The sequence below is a fragment of the Melanostigma gelatinosum genome (genome assembly GCF_949748355.1).
Source record: "Melanostigma gelatinosum genome assembly, chromosome: 20".
NCBI lineage: Eukaryota > Metazoa > Chordata > Actinopteri > Perciformes > Zoarcidae > Melanostigma > Melanostigma gelatinosum.
In genome coordinates, this window is record NC_136653.1 from 16323429 (window position 1) to 16338305 (window position 14877).

General features: G+C 42.5%; 3 protein-coding genes across 3 annotated transcripts; 2 read left to right on the plus strand and 1 right to left on the minus strand.

Moving 5' to 3' along the window:
- Positions 1 to 381: 381 nt before the first annotated feature.
- Positions 382 to 4052, plus strand: LOC306794399 (regulator of G-protein signaling 20-like; the record flags this gene model as incomplete). Its single annotated transcript, XM_079292447.1, has 4 exons — positions 382 to 542; positions 2478 to 2561; positions 2655 to 2889; positions 3864 to 4052. Exons 1-4 carry the CDS (start codon positions 385 to 387, stop codon positions 4050 to 4052), a joined length of 666 nt encoding a protein of 221 aa, XP_079148573.1. The 5' UTR covers positions 382 to 384.
- An 80-nt stretch (positions 4053 to 4132) lies between these two features.
- LOC306793884 (acyl-protein thioesterase 1-like) lies at positions 4133 to 8677 on the minus strand. Its single transcript, XM_079291680.1, has 9 exons — positions 8381 to 8677; positions 8229 to 8260; positions 8046 to 8111; positions 7814 to 7861; positions 7656 to 7726; positions 7468 to 7541; positions 6422 to 6523; positions 5972 to 6148; positions 4133 to 5877 (listed from the first exon to the last, which is right to left on the minus strand). Exons 1-9 carry the CDS (start codon positions 8447 to 8449, stop codon positions 5818 to 5820), a joined length of 699 nt encoding a protein of 232 aa, XP_079147806.1. The 5' UTR covers positions 8450 to 8677; the 3' UTR covers positions 4133 to 5817.
- Positions 8678 to 9170: 493 nt separating this feature from the next.
- mrpl15 (mitochondrial ribosomal protein L15) lies at positions 9171 to 11337 on the plus strand. The gene is made up of 5 exons (XM_079292472.1): positions 9171 to 9317; positions 9482 to 9639; positions 10168 to 10333; positions 10669 to 10792; positions 10885 to 11337. Exons 1-5 carry the CDS (start codon positions 9213 to 9215, stop codon positions 11220 to 11222), a joined length of 891 nt encoding a protein of 296 aa, XP_079148598.1. The 5' UTR covers positions 9171 to 9212; the 3' UTR covers positions 11223 to 11337.
- Positions 11338 to 14877: the final 3540 nt, after the last annotated feature.

Genomic DNA, 14877 nt, shown 5'->3' on the forward strand with positions numbered 1-14877 from the left:
CCGTGATGCTGATGTGGCCCCAGAGTGAAAATGAGTTTGACACCCCTGGGTTAGATGAAGGCGGTTGTTGCTCATCACAATTTGCATTGCGATATCTGCACCTAAACGCACCACGCGAATTGTTTAATGTTGATTATTGAGGTTGCATGACAATGTGGCGGTCGTGCATTCCGCAAGACACGTTTCCCTCTACGCTGTTGTTTAATTCAGTGTTCAATGTATCAGCACTATAATTAACAGGATGAAGCTGATCATGTTTCATTGCTTCATCCAGGTTTTAAGAAAGATGTTGGCCTCATGCTCAATGCGCTAATACTCTTGCAGTAAAAAAAAGGAAAAATAACCTCTCACTTTGGTCTCCATGCCTTCTCCTCTTCGCAGTTCATGGGCTCAGAGCGGGTGGAGATGCGTAAGAGACAGATGCAGGTTCATCAGGAAGCAGCTGCCAGTGTCCTCCAAGCGCGCAACAGAATGGGGAACACCCCCACCAACGCCTCTAACGCCTGCTGCTTCTGCTGGTGCTGCTGCTGTAGCTGCTCCTGGTAACGCCACTCCAATGCGCTCGCGTTCTCAGAGCCCTGTTTCACATGCAGAGCTGCAACAATCAGTCGATTTATCAATTCGGCAACACACAGGAACTTAACAGGCTACTGAATCATTTGACACTGGTTAAAAAACGAACTGTGAATATTTGCTGCTTTTCTCTTTAGTCTATGTCATGTAAATTAAATATCTTTGAGTTTTGGACAAAAGAAGACATTCAAAATAGTAATGGCCTTTTTTTCATGATTATCTAGCATTTTTTTGGCAAGACAATCAATTGATCGTTCTGCAGAATAATCTATCATGAAAATAATAATTAGTTACAGCCCTTAGTTCCCCTAAGTAACAATAAAGACAGTGTTACATCAGTTGAAACTTCTCCTTTTAATATAGCATGGATTAGAAAATTAAAACATATATATTCCGGCTATAGTATAAAACTGGAGCAGACATTTAACCTGAAATAAGCAGGTTATGACATCTTAATATCTGGCAATTCTTCAAAATATCACTAACAATTCTATCTCTTCCACAACAGTGTCAGCTGCGCTACGGTGTCATATAATACAATCATACAAAATGCATTACAGAAAAAAGCAAATCTTTGGTTTTACGTGCTCATTTGCTGTCAAGCTTTTCATACTTTGTGCATTCAAATGCTTTTTAAAGGACCATACTGTTGTTTTCAGCTGTATTCATCCATCTGCATGCTATTCATACTCACTACAATACTGTGGACCACGTCCCCCTCTGCTTTAGATTTAAGTGCATGTTTCTGGGCTTCACTTGCTTCAGCAGTTGTATTTTTGCCACAAATAATTGTTATTGCTTTATTCGCATGCGGTCCAACAGGCGAGTTGTTTAGACGTCTGCCTGCGTGGTGCATTCAGGTTCCAGTTTACTGCAAGAAGCGTCCAAATTTATTTTGTTACATTATTATTTGTTGTTTTTCAAAGCAACACGATTGTGAACGCAACAGGTTTTTAAGTGCAGAACAAAACACCATGTATCTGAAAACAGAAAATCAGAGGAATTCTTGGCAGAAACGTGGTTTCAACCCGTCTGTTGTTGTTTTTTTTAACAAGGCCGATGGTAAATCACAGATGATGTACTTGAGACGTACTAAATGTAACGTGATACAGCAGCAAACCGCATCGTTCTATAACACGAAGACCTTTCTCTCACGCCTCATTGAATAGCAGCAGCTCAATAGTGGATACTTCCTTTTTTGCCTCAGTCCTCCCACCCATTCAACACCATCGCCCACACCATCATCACAGGAACACAGGGGTCCTGTGACCCACACTGGATCTCATTGGACGGAGGCCTCAGGGCTTTTAATCTGTTTTGGAATCATCGACCGTTAAACTCGTGCTTCGTCTTGAGGACGGCCAACCTGTTGCGTGCAGAACGCGGCCGCGTTCATTTTCACTCCGCTGAGGAGGAGGAACACATTCTGCCTCCACGTCTGTAGCAATTCCATCCGACTGTTGCACAGCCACAACAGCCGCATTCCCAGATGGGATGGCTCACAGTGGACTCTCACCTGAACCAATTAAGCCTCCAGCCAGCTGCTACATCAGGTGTTGGAGACATTTTAATTACACACAAGTGATCCCCGCGGGATACTTTACCATTTACGCAAACGTTCCCGGGAGATCCTCCTGGATCTACTGTAGGTCATGTGGTACAACCACCATAACAGGCCAACAGCAACTGTATGTAATGTTATGTAACAGAAGGAATATAGTGTTGGTCTGGGGCTGTTTTTCATGATTTGGGCAACCCTATTCAGTTCCAGTTAAGTTGTTTGACATTTTGGGAAATTGGCCCTAAATTGACCTCCTTTCCAAGTTCCTGGTGTCGACAACTCCAGGAAACATGCTGCATCAAATCTGGATGACAAGCCTCATTGTTTGTGTTTTTTCTTCCAGTTTGACTGTTAGGAGTGAAGACGAGACAATACAAAGGTCCACTTTTGAGCGCAGAACAGAGGGAACCGCTAATTGTGAAGAAAGGTAATGGCTGAACACCGCCAACCTTCCGTGCGTCCTTACTGAGAGAATTAAATAACAGGGAACCAATGCGTCCACAATTCTTTTATCTTTCAGCCCGAAGCCGACTCTGGATGACGCTCGCTGCTGGACGATGTCATTTGAGAAGGTGATGAAAAGTGCAGCGGGTCGCGGCTGCTTCAGGCAGTTCCTGCGGACGGAGTTCAGCGAGGAGAACATGATGTTCTGGCTCGCCTGCGAGGAGCTCAAAAAGGAGACCAACAGGACCGTGGTGGAGGAGAAAGTCCGTCAAATATACGAGGACTTCATCTCAATCCTGTCTCCCAAAGAGGTGAGCCGCTGCATGACGCTATGGCTGCAATGATTACAGTTGTGATCAGTGATAATCATCACCATGCAACTCATGGTTATTTTCTTGATGAATCACTTTGTGTGGATTTGTTTTGTCGACATGTTAGAAATGAGAAACAAGTTCACAGAACACAAGACGACGTCGCTTGTTAATTGTCAAACCATCACTGAAGATATCCTACATTTAGCGAAATATGCTTATTTGCCGTGTTGCAAACTATTCTTTTCACGATTCAATATGACAATTATGACAAACCTTAAAAGGGCAGCAGGAGTCATTTTTGCTTTAAAATTGACTAAAACGCTTAATTTGTTGACAAATAAAGAGGAACTTCACTGCTAGGGGTGTCACGGTATATCATATTCACGACAACCAATATTTAAAAATTAACTATACTTCATATGTTCATAATAATTCTAAGATAATATACTTTTCTCTCCACCGTGCTACATTTATATTTTGAGTGGAAATCATTTTACAAAAATAGAGACAAAATGCCCAAAAAACAAAGTTAAAGATGATAAATTCCAAATTCAGAGCTGATCTATGACCGAGGCATTTCTTCCTATCAACACGGCGACGGCTGAGCATGCGGCTAGCAGCTAACAGTGCAAACAGCAAACACTGTTCAACAGCAGCGCTGTAGGTCGATTAGCTACCCAGGGTGCACTGGGACTCACATGCGTACGCGGCTGAACCGGCTACGCCAACAAAGCACAGAGATGCTCAGATTACAACACACTCAGGGGGAGAGTGACTTCATTCTCTGCTCAGGACGCCATTAGGCCTACTCCGATATATGTTTAGCAAATAGTTTTTTTTAAGAGGGACCAAATAGCAATAGAAAATTGTCCTATTTCTAAGTAGAGGAGCCCTTTAGGTTTCTGTCAATCTACTCATCATTGAAGCTCTATTTGATGTATTTACATCTTTCACCTGCTCATCTCCTGCAGGTCAGTTTGGACTCACGTGTTCGAGAGGTGATAAACCGCAACATGCTGGAGTCGACCTCGCACACGTTCGACGACGCTCAGCTGCAGATCTACACGCTGATGCAGAGAGACTCCTACCCCCGCTTCATCAACTCATCTGCGTACACAGACCTGCTGAAGAGCCTGGAGGAGCCTCCCCCCGAGCCATAGACTCTCCAGTGCCGCACACTTTAGCTTTTCAAAACAAAATGGCGCATGCTTCCCGCCCGAAAAGGAGTCTCGTGTTCCTGTTGGGAGTCCTGCTATTTAGAGAAAGACAGACAGCAAAATGAACACTACATAAAACCGGTCTTTATCCAGCTGCCAACTGCTGTTTATTTACCCATGATTAGCTTACCAAAATACTTGGAGCAGACAAGAACAAACGCTATCCAGCATCGGTCTCTTGTTCGAAAGCATATCTATATTTTTATATAATCCCTAGCGCTTGACATTGTACTTTTCTACCTTGTGAGGGAAAGCATGCATCTGTGAGCACCGCATTTGTATTTAGGCATATTGTGAGCCTTAATGCATATCCAGTTCTTGTAGACTCGAATAGGCTTCATTTAACAGTAACTTAAGAAGGAAAGTGCCTTGGAATAAGATCTTCTACACTAGCACCACGGGTCTAACATGAATGGTGCGACGACGACCTCACATGTTGGTGCTTTCAGCTCTTCTCAAAGATAAAAAAAGTTTTGACGACTTGTTGAGCTGGTTCCCGGAAATAGATCTTGTCTGTGTTTCAATACTGTGATATTAGTCATATTATATTTAATTCAAGCAAAACGTGGGGAAACTGAATACACGACCGCGACCACTGATATGTTTGTGTATTTAAAAATAAATGTGTGAAATAGTTATTGGAATTCTCACAAATTAAATAAAGCACAATAGTATGTTTTTGCTGTTGTGTGTTCAACACATGGTTCTAGATATGAAATGCTTCTTATGTGCGTTGCATATTAAGCTGCTTTCAAATGTACACTTTTCTTTGCATACGTTATTTGTCTGAAAATGCGTGAAAAATGTCCACGTCTCACGAAAGCCCAGGTGGTTGTCTTTAAGTTGTTCTTTTTTTTTTGTCCAACAACAATCCAAAACCCCAAAATATAATATTTACAATAATTCAAAAGGTCCAGTATGTAGGATATAGCAGCATCTAGTGGTGACGTTGCAGATTGCAACCAACTGAAACTTCTCCTGTGTGCCAAGCGTGGAGGAGGGATACGGTGGCCGACGCAAAAACGTGCATGGCCCTCCCTAGAGCCAGTGTTTGGTTTGTCTCTTCCGGGCTACTGTAGAAACATGGCGGCCGGCTCCGTGACGAGAGCCTCCTCCTCAAGTAGATACAAACGGCTCCTTCTAAGGCAACGAAAACACAAGTCTTAGTTTCTAGTTACTCATGAAAACCTACTTCCCCTTAAATCTTACATACTGGACCTTTAAAGAGAGAAAATATCAGCAAATACTTAACATTTCAGAAGCAACAAATGTTTTCATGCTTTAAATAAATGAGTTCATTTCTCGACTAATAACTTGTTTTAGCATTACTACACATAGGCGCCATTAATTTAAAAAAGGGCATTAATCAACAGGCCATTTATTGTGAGCTAATCGGTATTAAACCATAAAGTAGAGCCCTAGTTATTCCAATACATATGATTCCTGCATGAAATGGCTTGTCTCAACGGCAAGCAGCTTTACAATCAAGCAACTACTGTTGCTCTAACACTGAGGGGCGTGTGTGGCTCCAGGTCAGGAGACAGTATTGTTTATCGTTATGCGTCTCCGGTGTACATGAAGGCCCCGTCCTGTCCGGCTTTAATAAGTAGCGGCGTGGTTTTAGACTCAAGTAAGTCAGCGGTTCCTCACGTCTCGCCGGGGTCGAGCCCAAAAGGACCCCGATGGCGTTGTGCGGTTGCTCCCGAGCTCATACGTCGGTGATGGGAGGAAGCTGCTTCTCTATGAATCGCTTCACGTCCACCATTTCCTGCACAAGATACAGAATAAAAGCAAAAATCAGGTATATAACACAGAACGAAACGAGAGCTCCCAGAGTCACATGGGGACTTTTCGACGCGGACCTCTGGACAGGCGCTGTGAGGGAGACCCCGGTACGACTTGAAGGTGATGTTGTTTGGATTGATGAGGCCTTTCATCTTCTCCGCCGTCTGGCTGCCGAACACAAACGGCACCAGGGGGTCGGCATCTCCGTGGCACTGGAGGACGTGCATGTCCTTGTTAACACTGTTGGCAGACGCCTGAGAATAGAAGAGATTAGGATTATTCACATGATCTCATTATGACAGATTAGGATTTCGCTGCAGGATATTCCTTTACTGTAATTAAAGGAATGGTTCACATTTTATGGACATTATTAAGCAATTCAAATTCAATTTCAACTAGCAAAGAAGATGAATTTTAACTTTCAAGCGAACGATCTCTGTAAACTTCTGTTTGAGTATTTACTAAACCACTGAAGAATTTGCATTTAAGAGACTGAAAATCGAAATTCGGTCTTTTGTTTTGTCTACCTGAGGGAAGGAACTGCGGAGAGGAAGCCAGCAGCTCAGAGCGACTACTCCAGCTAGCTTCTGCTGCGTCGTCAACGCCGTGTAGAGAGACAACGCGCCACCCTGGAAAACACAAAGCAACACTTTAGGAAACTAAATCCTACGTCGCGTATCTCCCATCTCTGTCATCAACAGACACAAAGAGCATAAAAGTATTGGCTTCATGGCAGCAAAGCATGGAGGTCATTTCAGATTCCTGTTGCGTAACAACAACAGGCCCTACTGTTGTTCTCTGGAACTAATTTAAGCTTCGTCTATTTGCATTCGTAATTAAACACTCAATGGCTGCCACTGCGTGTTGCTGCAGAGCTGGACCCGCCCAAAGTGATACTAACAAATCTCTCAAGTTCTGCTGTTGGTGTTGACCATGTGATCTTCACAGTAAGGATTAAAGGGTTATGGAGCAGATCTATTTATTGAACCACGCACAGCGACTACCTGGAGTCTCTTCTGGTTGTCTGCCTAGAAACAGTCCGATGCGTAACCCACCCGTAAAATGTTGAAATGTCATTTCTACACCGTGGTTTCTGTACGGCCGACATGCAACATGTTGAGAAGTGAGCTTTAGAGGAGCAGGTGGGTGGATGTTGTTCCTGTGTTTCCAAGCTAAGCTAACCAGCTACTGGCTGTCGCTTCATATCTAACGGACAAATATGAGACTATGCTCCTCTCACATAACTCTCCACCAGAAAGCAAATTTCATAACATTTTCCCCCAAAAAGTTGTTGATTGAATCTTACACGCAACTCATCTGGTCACTCATATTTATCTATCAGCATTACACTGTAATTCCTTCACATTTTGAGTTTCTTCACTCCAAAGTAGCACGTTTTTTGACCTCAGATGTATTCTAAGCACGCCTTGGTAAAAGGGAGTGCCTTGAGAAGTGCACTTAACGCGGATGTACCTTTTGGATTTGGTTATTCAAATACATTAAATACATAAGCACTGACTCACCGTAAAAACAGCGTTATGCAACCAGTCATTTGCATACAAGGCACACTTACCTGTGAAAATCCACCCAGGAGGATTCTGTGTGAAGGAATTCCATTTTTCACTTCTTGGTCTATCAAGGCTTTAACTGTGAGGAAATTAAATAACGCTTAGAATCAAATCGGACTCGCAAGCTCTTTACGCAGCAAAAAACAGCAGCACATCTCTATCATGAGTTAAGATTAAATTAAAAAGGACGTACGGTTCTCCGACGCTCTTTTAATACCAGCCTCATCTTCGCTTGCGTCTGGGCTCAACCCGTAGATATCAAACCTGTACGTGAGGGAAAACATGTGAGGCTCATTGTGTTTGTGATGGTCCGCAGTCTCTTCAAACGGGTTCAAATACTGCGATACTCACCAAGAAGGCATGGACATTCTCATGTTCAAAGAAACAGGCATGGTGGGACTGTAGTCAATGAAGAGACGTTAAATCAAAACGTGGCTTAACTGCACAAAACATACAGATGTTGCAGCGACTGACTTATCAATACGTTTAGAGATTTCACACCGTTAATGTCTATTACAGTGGAAGATATGCTATATGTGTTGAAATTAGGTGCTTTCAGACTTTTGCTGCTGTGAATACTTACGCGTGTGGACAGATGTATTTCACATGTGGCAACCTGATGCCTGCGAAACCTTCTGCCCAGCCATGCCTGTCATATTGGACAAAAATCAAACCAATTCAAATAAAAGTAGACCGTCTATATGAGCGACAGGTGAAAATAATGTTGCACCAAAGGAGAAAAATAAGCTGTCCGCCTGTAACTTACCCAGTATCACCAAGGCCATGCAGAAATATCACCTGTATAAAACACACAGGTGAGTTATAGGCTTTTGCATGTCAGCAGTGTAGTTATTGGTTTTACTTTTGTTTTAACTTCAACGAGCTGACTAGTTAACTAGTGTTGTCTGGTTAACTCACCGCCGCAGTTGCTTTCCGGGCAGCAGGCACAATGGCAGGTAAGGGCGCTGACATGTTATTGCCGCACATGCAGCGCTGAGGCAGCTGGTACAGGGACAAGTTAGCTACTGTGAGCTAATAACTGTCAACCCGACTCTGGCTGTCAAATACCAGACAGTTAAAAAGACGAATGTCGACCCAAGATGGTGGTCAACGAACCGCGGCCTCGTATTTACCTCTGGCAGTCGTGAATTTCTCTGTATAAGTTGGATTTTGTTGTAAAATAATACACCGCCGGGATAACACTATTCTCCACCTGAACTGACACCGTTTTTTATTTAGTTCCGCCCCCTCATTTTACGTGATTGGCCGTCATCGGAGGTTTTCCACAGATGCAAAGCACTGATTGGTTGGTTGAAATGTCAATAACCGCTACTTGAATAGCGGCTCAAAAGCAAAGTACATTTCGACACCTCTGAAATAGAGACAATGAGATTATGCAACAAGAAAAGTATTACATTACGAAATAGATATTAGATGTGTCGTTTGAACATGTAGCATATTGTGTCGTGACCCTTGACACAGATTTAAAATGTTAAAATGTTTTGTTTATTTGTTCTATTTACCGATTAAACGTTTAGACGGTTATTGCGTTTACTTCGCTAACCTTAAACGATACTAATATTTAATGGCAATCACCGATAATGCGTCACAGCTCAACGGTTTATAGTACATTTTGATGGTCGTGCTTTTATTTTGAAATCCAAGCTACGAAGAAGTACTTCCGCTCACCTCGGTCACGTGACCTACATGTCCTTGGTTTGGCCGTCTTTGACATGTGAGCAACAGAAACATGTCTTTCCCCAAAAAAGCTGGTGGCAAAGCGTTGAGCGCTTTGCAGAATCTGCCCAGGATAACTTTAGCAAACTTGCGGCCTGAACCGGGAGCTACAAAGCTGGTAAGTTTTAATGTGGCATCTGTATTAAAGCGATCTTTTTGCTGCCCATTCTAGCTGACAGAGCTAGTTAGCACGTTATGCTAGCCAGTGGAGACAAATGCTAACATCCTGTCTGTTGTTTTGATGGAATGGATACATTAGCTACGATGTTTCTGTGATTGTAGAAGACGCGGCGGGGCAGAGGACAGCATGGTGGCAACAGGAGCGGCCGAGGACACAAAGGAGAGCGACAGAGAGGCACCCGGCCTCGGCTGGGATTCGAAGGGGGTCAAACTCCGTTTTATCTCGCAATCCCTAAATATGGCTACAATGAAGGACACAGGTAAAAACAACTTGTCACCCTGTTCTCCACCTTTTAAATTAACCAGTGAGTGTTTTGCAAAATAAATGCAGTCTTTGTTGTTATAAGGTATGCAAACGAATAGATCATATATTACAAGTTCTCATTTAAAATGCTAAATAGCCTTTATGATTCCCTGTTAAACTTGTGCAAACATCTCTCCACTAGATGCATTTCTTAAATTAAACTTCTACTACTACCTCAGTTAGTTTCAGTCTTATATTTGGGTATTTGTCACAATATCTGGTGGTAAAACTCTGTTCAAAACACCAAACCCTACACATGTTGATGCACTTATTTTGAAAGAAAGCCACTTTCACCCAAAGACACCGTATTGTTCCTTCCCAAAAGATTATTTTGTTTTCGCTGTTGCTTGGTAAATAATTCAGTCAGCGTAGTTTTTGCACAGATGATTTTTGTATTGTACTTTGAAAGCATTTTTGCTAAACTGAGCGCCAGATTGTGGTAATTACAAATAATTTTGAACACTTTTTGCGTGCTCCTCCTCAGTCGGCGGCAGCAGTACCAGCCTCTGTCATTGAAACGACTGCAGTACCTGATTGATCTGGGCCGAGTCGACCCGACCCAGCCCATAGACCTGACCCAGCTGGTCAACGCCAGAGGAGTGACGGTCCAGCCTCTGAAGAGGGACTATGGAGTCCAGCTCGTTGAGGAGGTATGTTGACAGGCATGCTGTTGATTATGGACTTGTTCACCCGTCGCATCAATGAAACGAGAAATGAAGATCTTTAGTTGTGTCTTTTGAAAAAGATACCTAAGACTGACCGCAAGTTATAGACGTGGAGAAAGAACAACTTCATTACACTCTAGACACTCTGATTTTGCTTCCATTGCTCACTGAGCCATTTGATGGTCATCTTGTGCCAGTAGGTGGCACCACATAACAACGTTGTCATTCTATCACAGGTCAAGATGTTGTTTTTTTTACCTTGTTTTTTTTCACACAGCTCTGACAGAAGTTGCTCCTTTCATGTGCTTTCTCTGTTCCAGGGTGCCGATATTTTTGCCGCAAAAATCAACATTGAGGTTCAGAGAGCTTCTGAAGGAGTCGTAGCTGCTATTGAGAAGAACGGAGGGGTCATCACTACCAGTTTCTATGATCCTATAAGTCTTGGTAACTAATGACGGATCAGTCTTACACCCTCACTGACGTTATAATGTTCATCTTGTGTATTTTAGACAATAACTACAATCTCTTTTACGCAGGGATCGTCATCAAGCCCGTCCCGTTCTTCTTACGTGGGCAGCCCATCCCAAAGCGAATGTTACCCGGGGAGGACATGGTCCCATATTACAGAGATGCTGAAAACCGGGGTTACTTGGCAGACCCGGAGAAAATCCAGCAGGCCCGGCTCGCCCTGGCACAGAAGTACGGATATATTTTGCCAGACATTTCAAAGGATGAACTGTATCACATGCTCTCCATGAGGAAGGATGTTCGACAGATCTTCTTTGGCCTCTCTCCAGGATGGGTCGTTAGCATGCCAGAGAAGAAGATCCTGAAACCAACTGATGAGAAACTCCTGAAATATTACAGCTCATAGGTGCGAGACGTAAAATATATCTTTATGTACAGTATCTCATGGAAAGAATCTGAAAAATACAGATTTTTGGATGATAGTCTTGGACATGTTTTCTGTTTATATTAAAAACTGTTAGAAAGAAGTGTTTGGTGTTATATTATATTATATATTATATTTTAAACGGTATATTCTGGTCTGACGGCCTCGTGTCAAAGCACAACTGGCCCGTGCGGCGTGATGGAAGGAACGTGAACTGTAACAGGTGAGGGGGAAATAAGGAAAATAAGATAACTCAAAGAATGAAAACAGGAAACAGATGCCTGGCGATGTGTGTTACTTGTGAAATGGGTTGCCTAGGCCGTGGTAGGGGGGGGGGGTTTAAATTAGTCATATGCAGCTGTATCCTGGTGTGGACGTTCAAAAGATCTCACTCCATCCTCTTGGAGTACAATCACAGACAAACGCATACATACAACTTTAACCCCATTATGCCTCGGACATAAAAGTGCCATGAAAAAAAAAAAGTCTATGCTTTGAGATCTAAAGGCGATTACTGTGACTTAATCTTGATATTTATCCCCCACTTTCCCAAAATGTACATATTTCAAGTCTTCTTTTGCTGAGATTTAAAAATGACAGCCAAGTTATTGTGAAGCAGAATCTCATTAAGATGTTTGCGATATTGCAATCGACTGCCTGTACCAGAATATACGCTGGTAGGTTTGGGCTGTATAATTGTTCTCTCGTGTTCAAGCTCTCCATTACGCTAATGTTTGTTTTTTGAAGTCAAAATGGCACACTCACTATAAATAACTTGGTATTTTACGCAGATATTGTCTTAAGGGACGCTGCCATCGAGTTTCTGCTGGTTTAAAAACACTTTATCAAAGGAAGCATATGTTTGTGTGTGCAAGACCGCAAGCATTGTGTTTCTATACAAAGTCCCCTCTTACTGGAAGGCAGGTCTCAATTATTATTATAAGAATACAAATAAAGTGACAAGAAAATATGATGCACCAAGCTGAGGTAAATATAATTCTTTAATTGTTTTTAATACAATAATAAAAATGAAGCCTTTTCGGTGGGTTTCTTACCCTGTCTGTACGTGTCATTATGTGTTGCCATAAGACACAAAGGTTACACTTTGATGACTTTGCTTGTGGTTCCCTGAGTGTTTTTCCTGAATCTCAAGTATCCAATAAACTACACAAGTCGTGGATACGGACACAGCCGGCCCTGCCAGGAAAACCAGCCCAAATCCTTACAGCGTAATACTTAAAATAAATCACGCCACAGGAAAGAAACAGCACAATCATTGTTTATGGCAGAACTACAGCGCTTATCTTCAAAGCAGCAGATCCTTTTGAATTTGTATCAAGTCTCAGACGAGCAAAAAGAGAGAAAACGAGCGAGCAAAAACATCAAGTCTGTGAAATGTGTGGCTGCAGAGGGTTTGCTTGAAAGAATAAAGAAATCCAATCAAGTGTTTTCTCCCCCAATTACACAGAAAACAGCCATTCACTTTGGCTAAAAAGATTTGTTGGTCTGTTTTAGGGCTCTGGTTTCATGCTCCAAATAATCTAATGTCTGAGTCTAACCAGTTCACACTATTTAATTAAACATCCAAGCATTGCTGCAGGAGCTGAGCTGAGCAGCCCAGATTGTTTTGGTTATCTGCTGCCGTGAATGAGCCGTTTAAGACAGACACCGGTATCACGGTGTCTCACAGGTCTCAGTTCCAGTTAATAAATGAGGGCTAATTACAGCTAAATGCAGCCGTCGATTCTTCTGTCTGCAGAGGAGAGACGCATTGACCTGCATCAAGGTCAGATTTACACAAATACTACTGTAGGGGGACTTTGTGTCCAGAAACATGGATGTAAATATATAATATAATGTATAATAAGCGGCCTGCAGTGGCACAATGACAGTAACATCCAAAGCTCAGCTGTCTGGACGATAAAATAACTGGAAGACTCATTCAATTCCTCAGATAAGACTCTTATCAGTACAATACAGTTCCTAATTTACAAAGAATAGCACTTTTTTTCGGCACGAGTGGAGCTTTGCCTCATTAGCCAGTCTGCATGACAGACGAATGCAATACGATGAGAGACCAGTGAGACTGCAAGTGAAGAGCCAGACTGAAGATTCGATGGATGTTTTCTTGGTATATCAACAGTAAGTGCACATTAGTCATTTATCGACTAAATAATAATTCTGATATTTAATTTGATTTTCAAACTGCGACTAATGATTATTTTCATCATCAGTTGGTCCGTCGATTGTTTTTTAAGATGAATTATTTAATTGTTTGCTTAAAAAAAATGCAGAAAATACAAAAGCAACGAATTCGCCGTCTCTGTTAAATCTTAGAATATATTAATAGTAAAAAGTAATTGAAAGGACTTTGACTCCCTAGAAATGTGTTCTCAGTAACTTTAACACTTTATCTCATTTTCTTATTTCTAACTTCTTTTTTATATTTATTTTGGTTCATTTATTTATCTCAGTTCTTCCTTTTTTGCAGTCATGTTTGTCGATGGCTTGTTTGAGCTTTTGCATTTAAAAAAACAAAAAAGTGACATCTTAAAATTGATTGTTTTATCCGAATCACCCCAAAACACAAATAAAATGAATTTCCAAACATCTAAGACAAAGAAAAAGCAGTAAATCCTCACATTGTGAGACACCGGAAGTAGTAACTATTGCTCAGTGGTCGATAAACTAATCGTTAAATGATGTGAGCCGGATAAAACTAGTGCAAATGTGCAAATCCTCAGTACTCAGGTTTGCTCTTTTGGCTTTGCACCCTGCACATTGCAGGTTTGAGTCTGTGTTTGAAGTCTGGCTGAGCCCGGCCTGTTATCTCTGCTCAGAGGTGGGGGCATCATTGTGTTCTGCTAATGAGGCTACATTAAGCCTGTCTACACCAGGGGGGCATGTAATCCTCTCAGCTGGCCTGACGTATAGGGCCGGCCGGGCAGGGCGCTGTTTACACGGGGAGTGTGGAGGCTAGCGCTCAGGACCCCAGCCCTTAGTCTACTGTTGAATCTGCTCAAACACGTGATTAAGACGTGGAGGTGGGAGCGGTGGGGGGGGGGGGACACCACTGCATAGAATGGTGTGTGAGTCTTGACAGAGTGTATCTTGATGCTGCCCTGCTGTGCCCACACAATACAACACAATGCAGTACAGTCCCTGGCCGCGAAGATCACGGTCATTATATCCCCTTTCACACCTTCCAGCTACGAAACAATGCAGCGCTTTATGAACGAGCCACTGTAAGGAAAGTCGGTGGGATGGCACTGAGGACAGTCAGGAATACAGTGCTTCATTACCAGAGGTCAAGACACAGGCCTCCTGCTTCACGCTCCTGTGGTTTTGTTCTTTGGATGGATGTCCTCAGGTCAGAAAATCCTCAAATATCCATAAAAAGAGAGGAGTCAAGAGTTCAGCAGCTGTTGTGGCATCTTCACTCGCAAAGAAAGCTATGGTCCGCACAGAGACAATGTGTTCAGGAAACCATCCTTTTCTCCTACAAATCATATCAGACTATAAATAAGTGCTCCAAATCGAGCTAATATCCAACCCTGAGCGTCATCCAGAGAATCCACGATGGGCTTTGTAAATCCTGCTAAACTGTCACGGACTCCTGCAGGTCTTCGGCTCTACC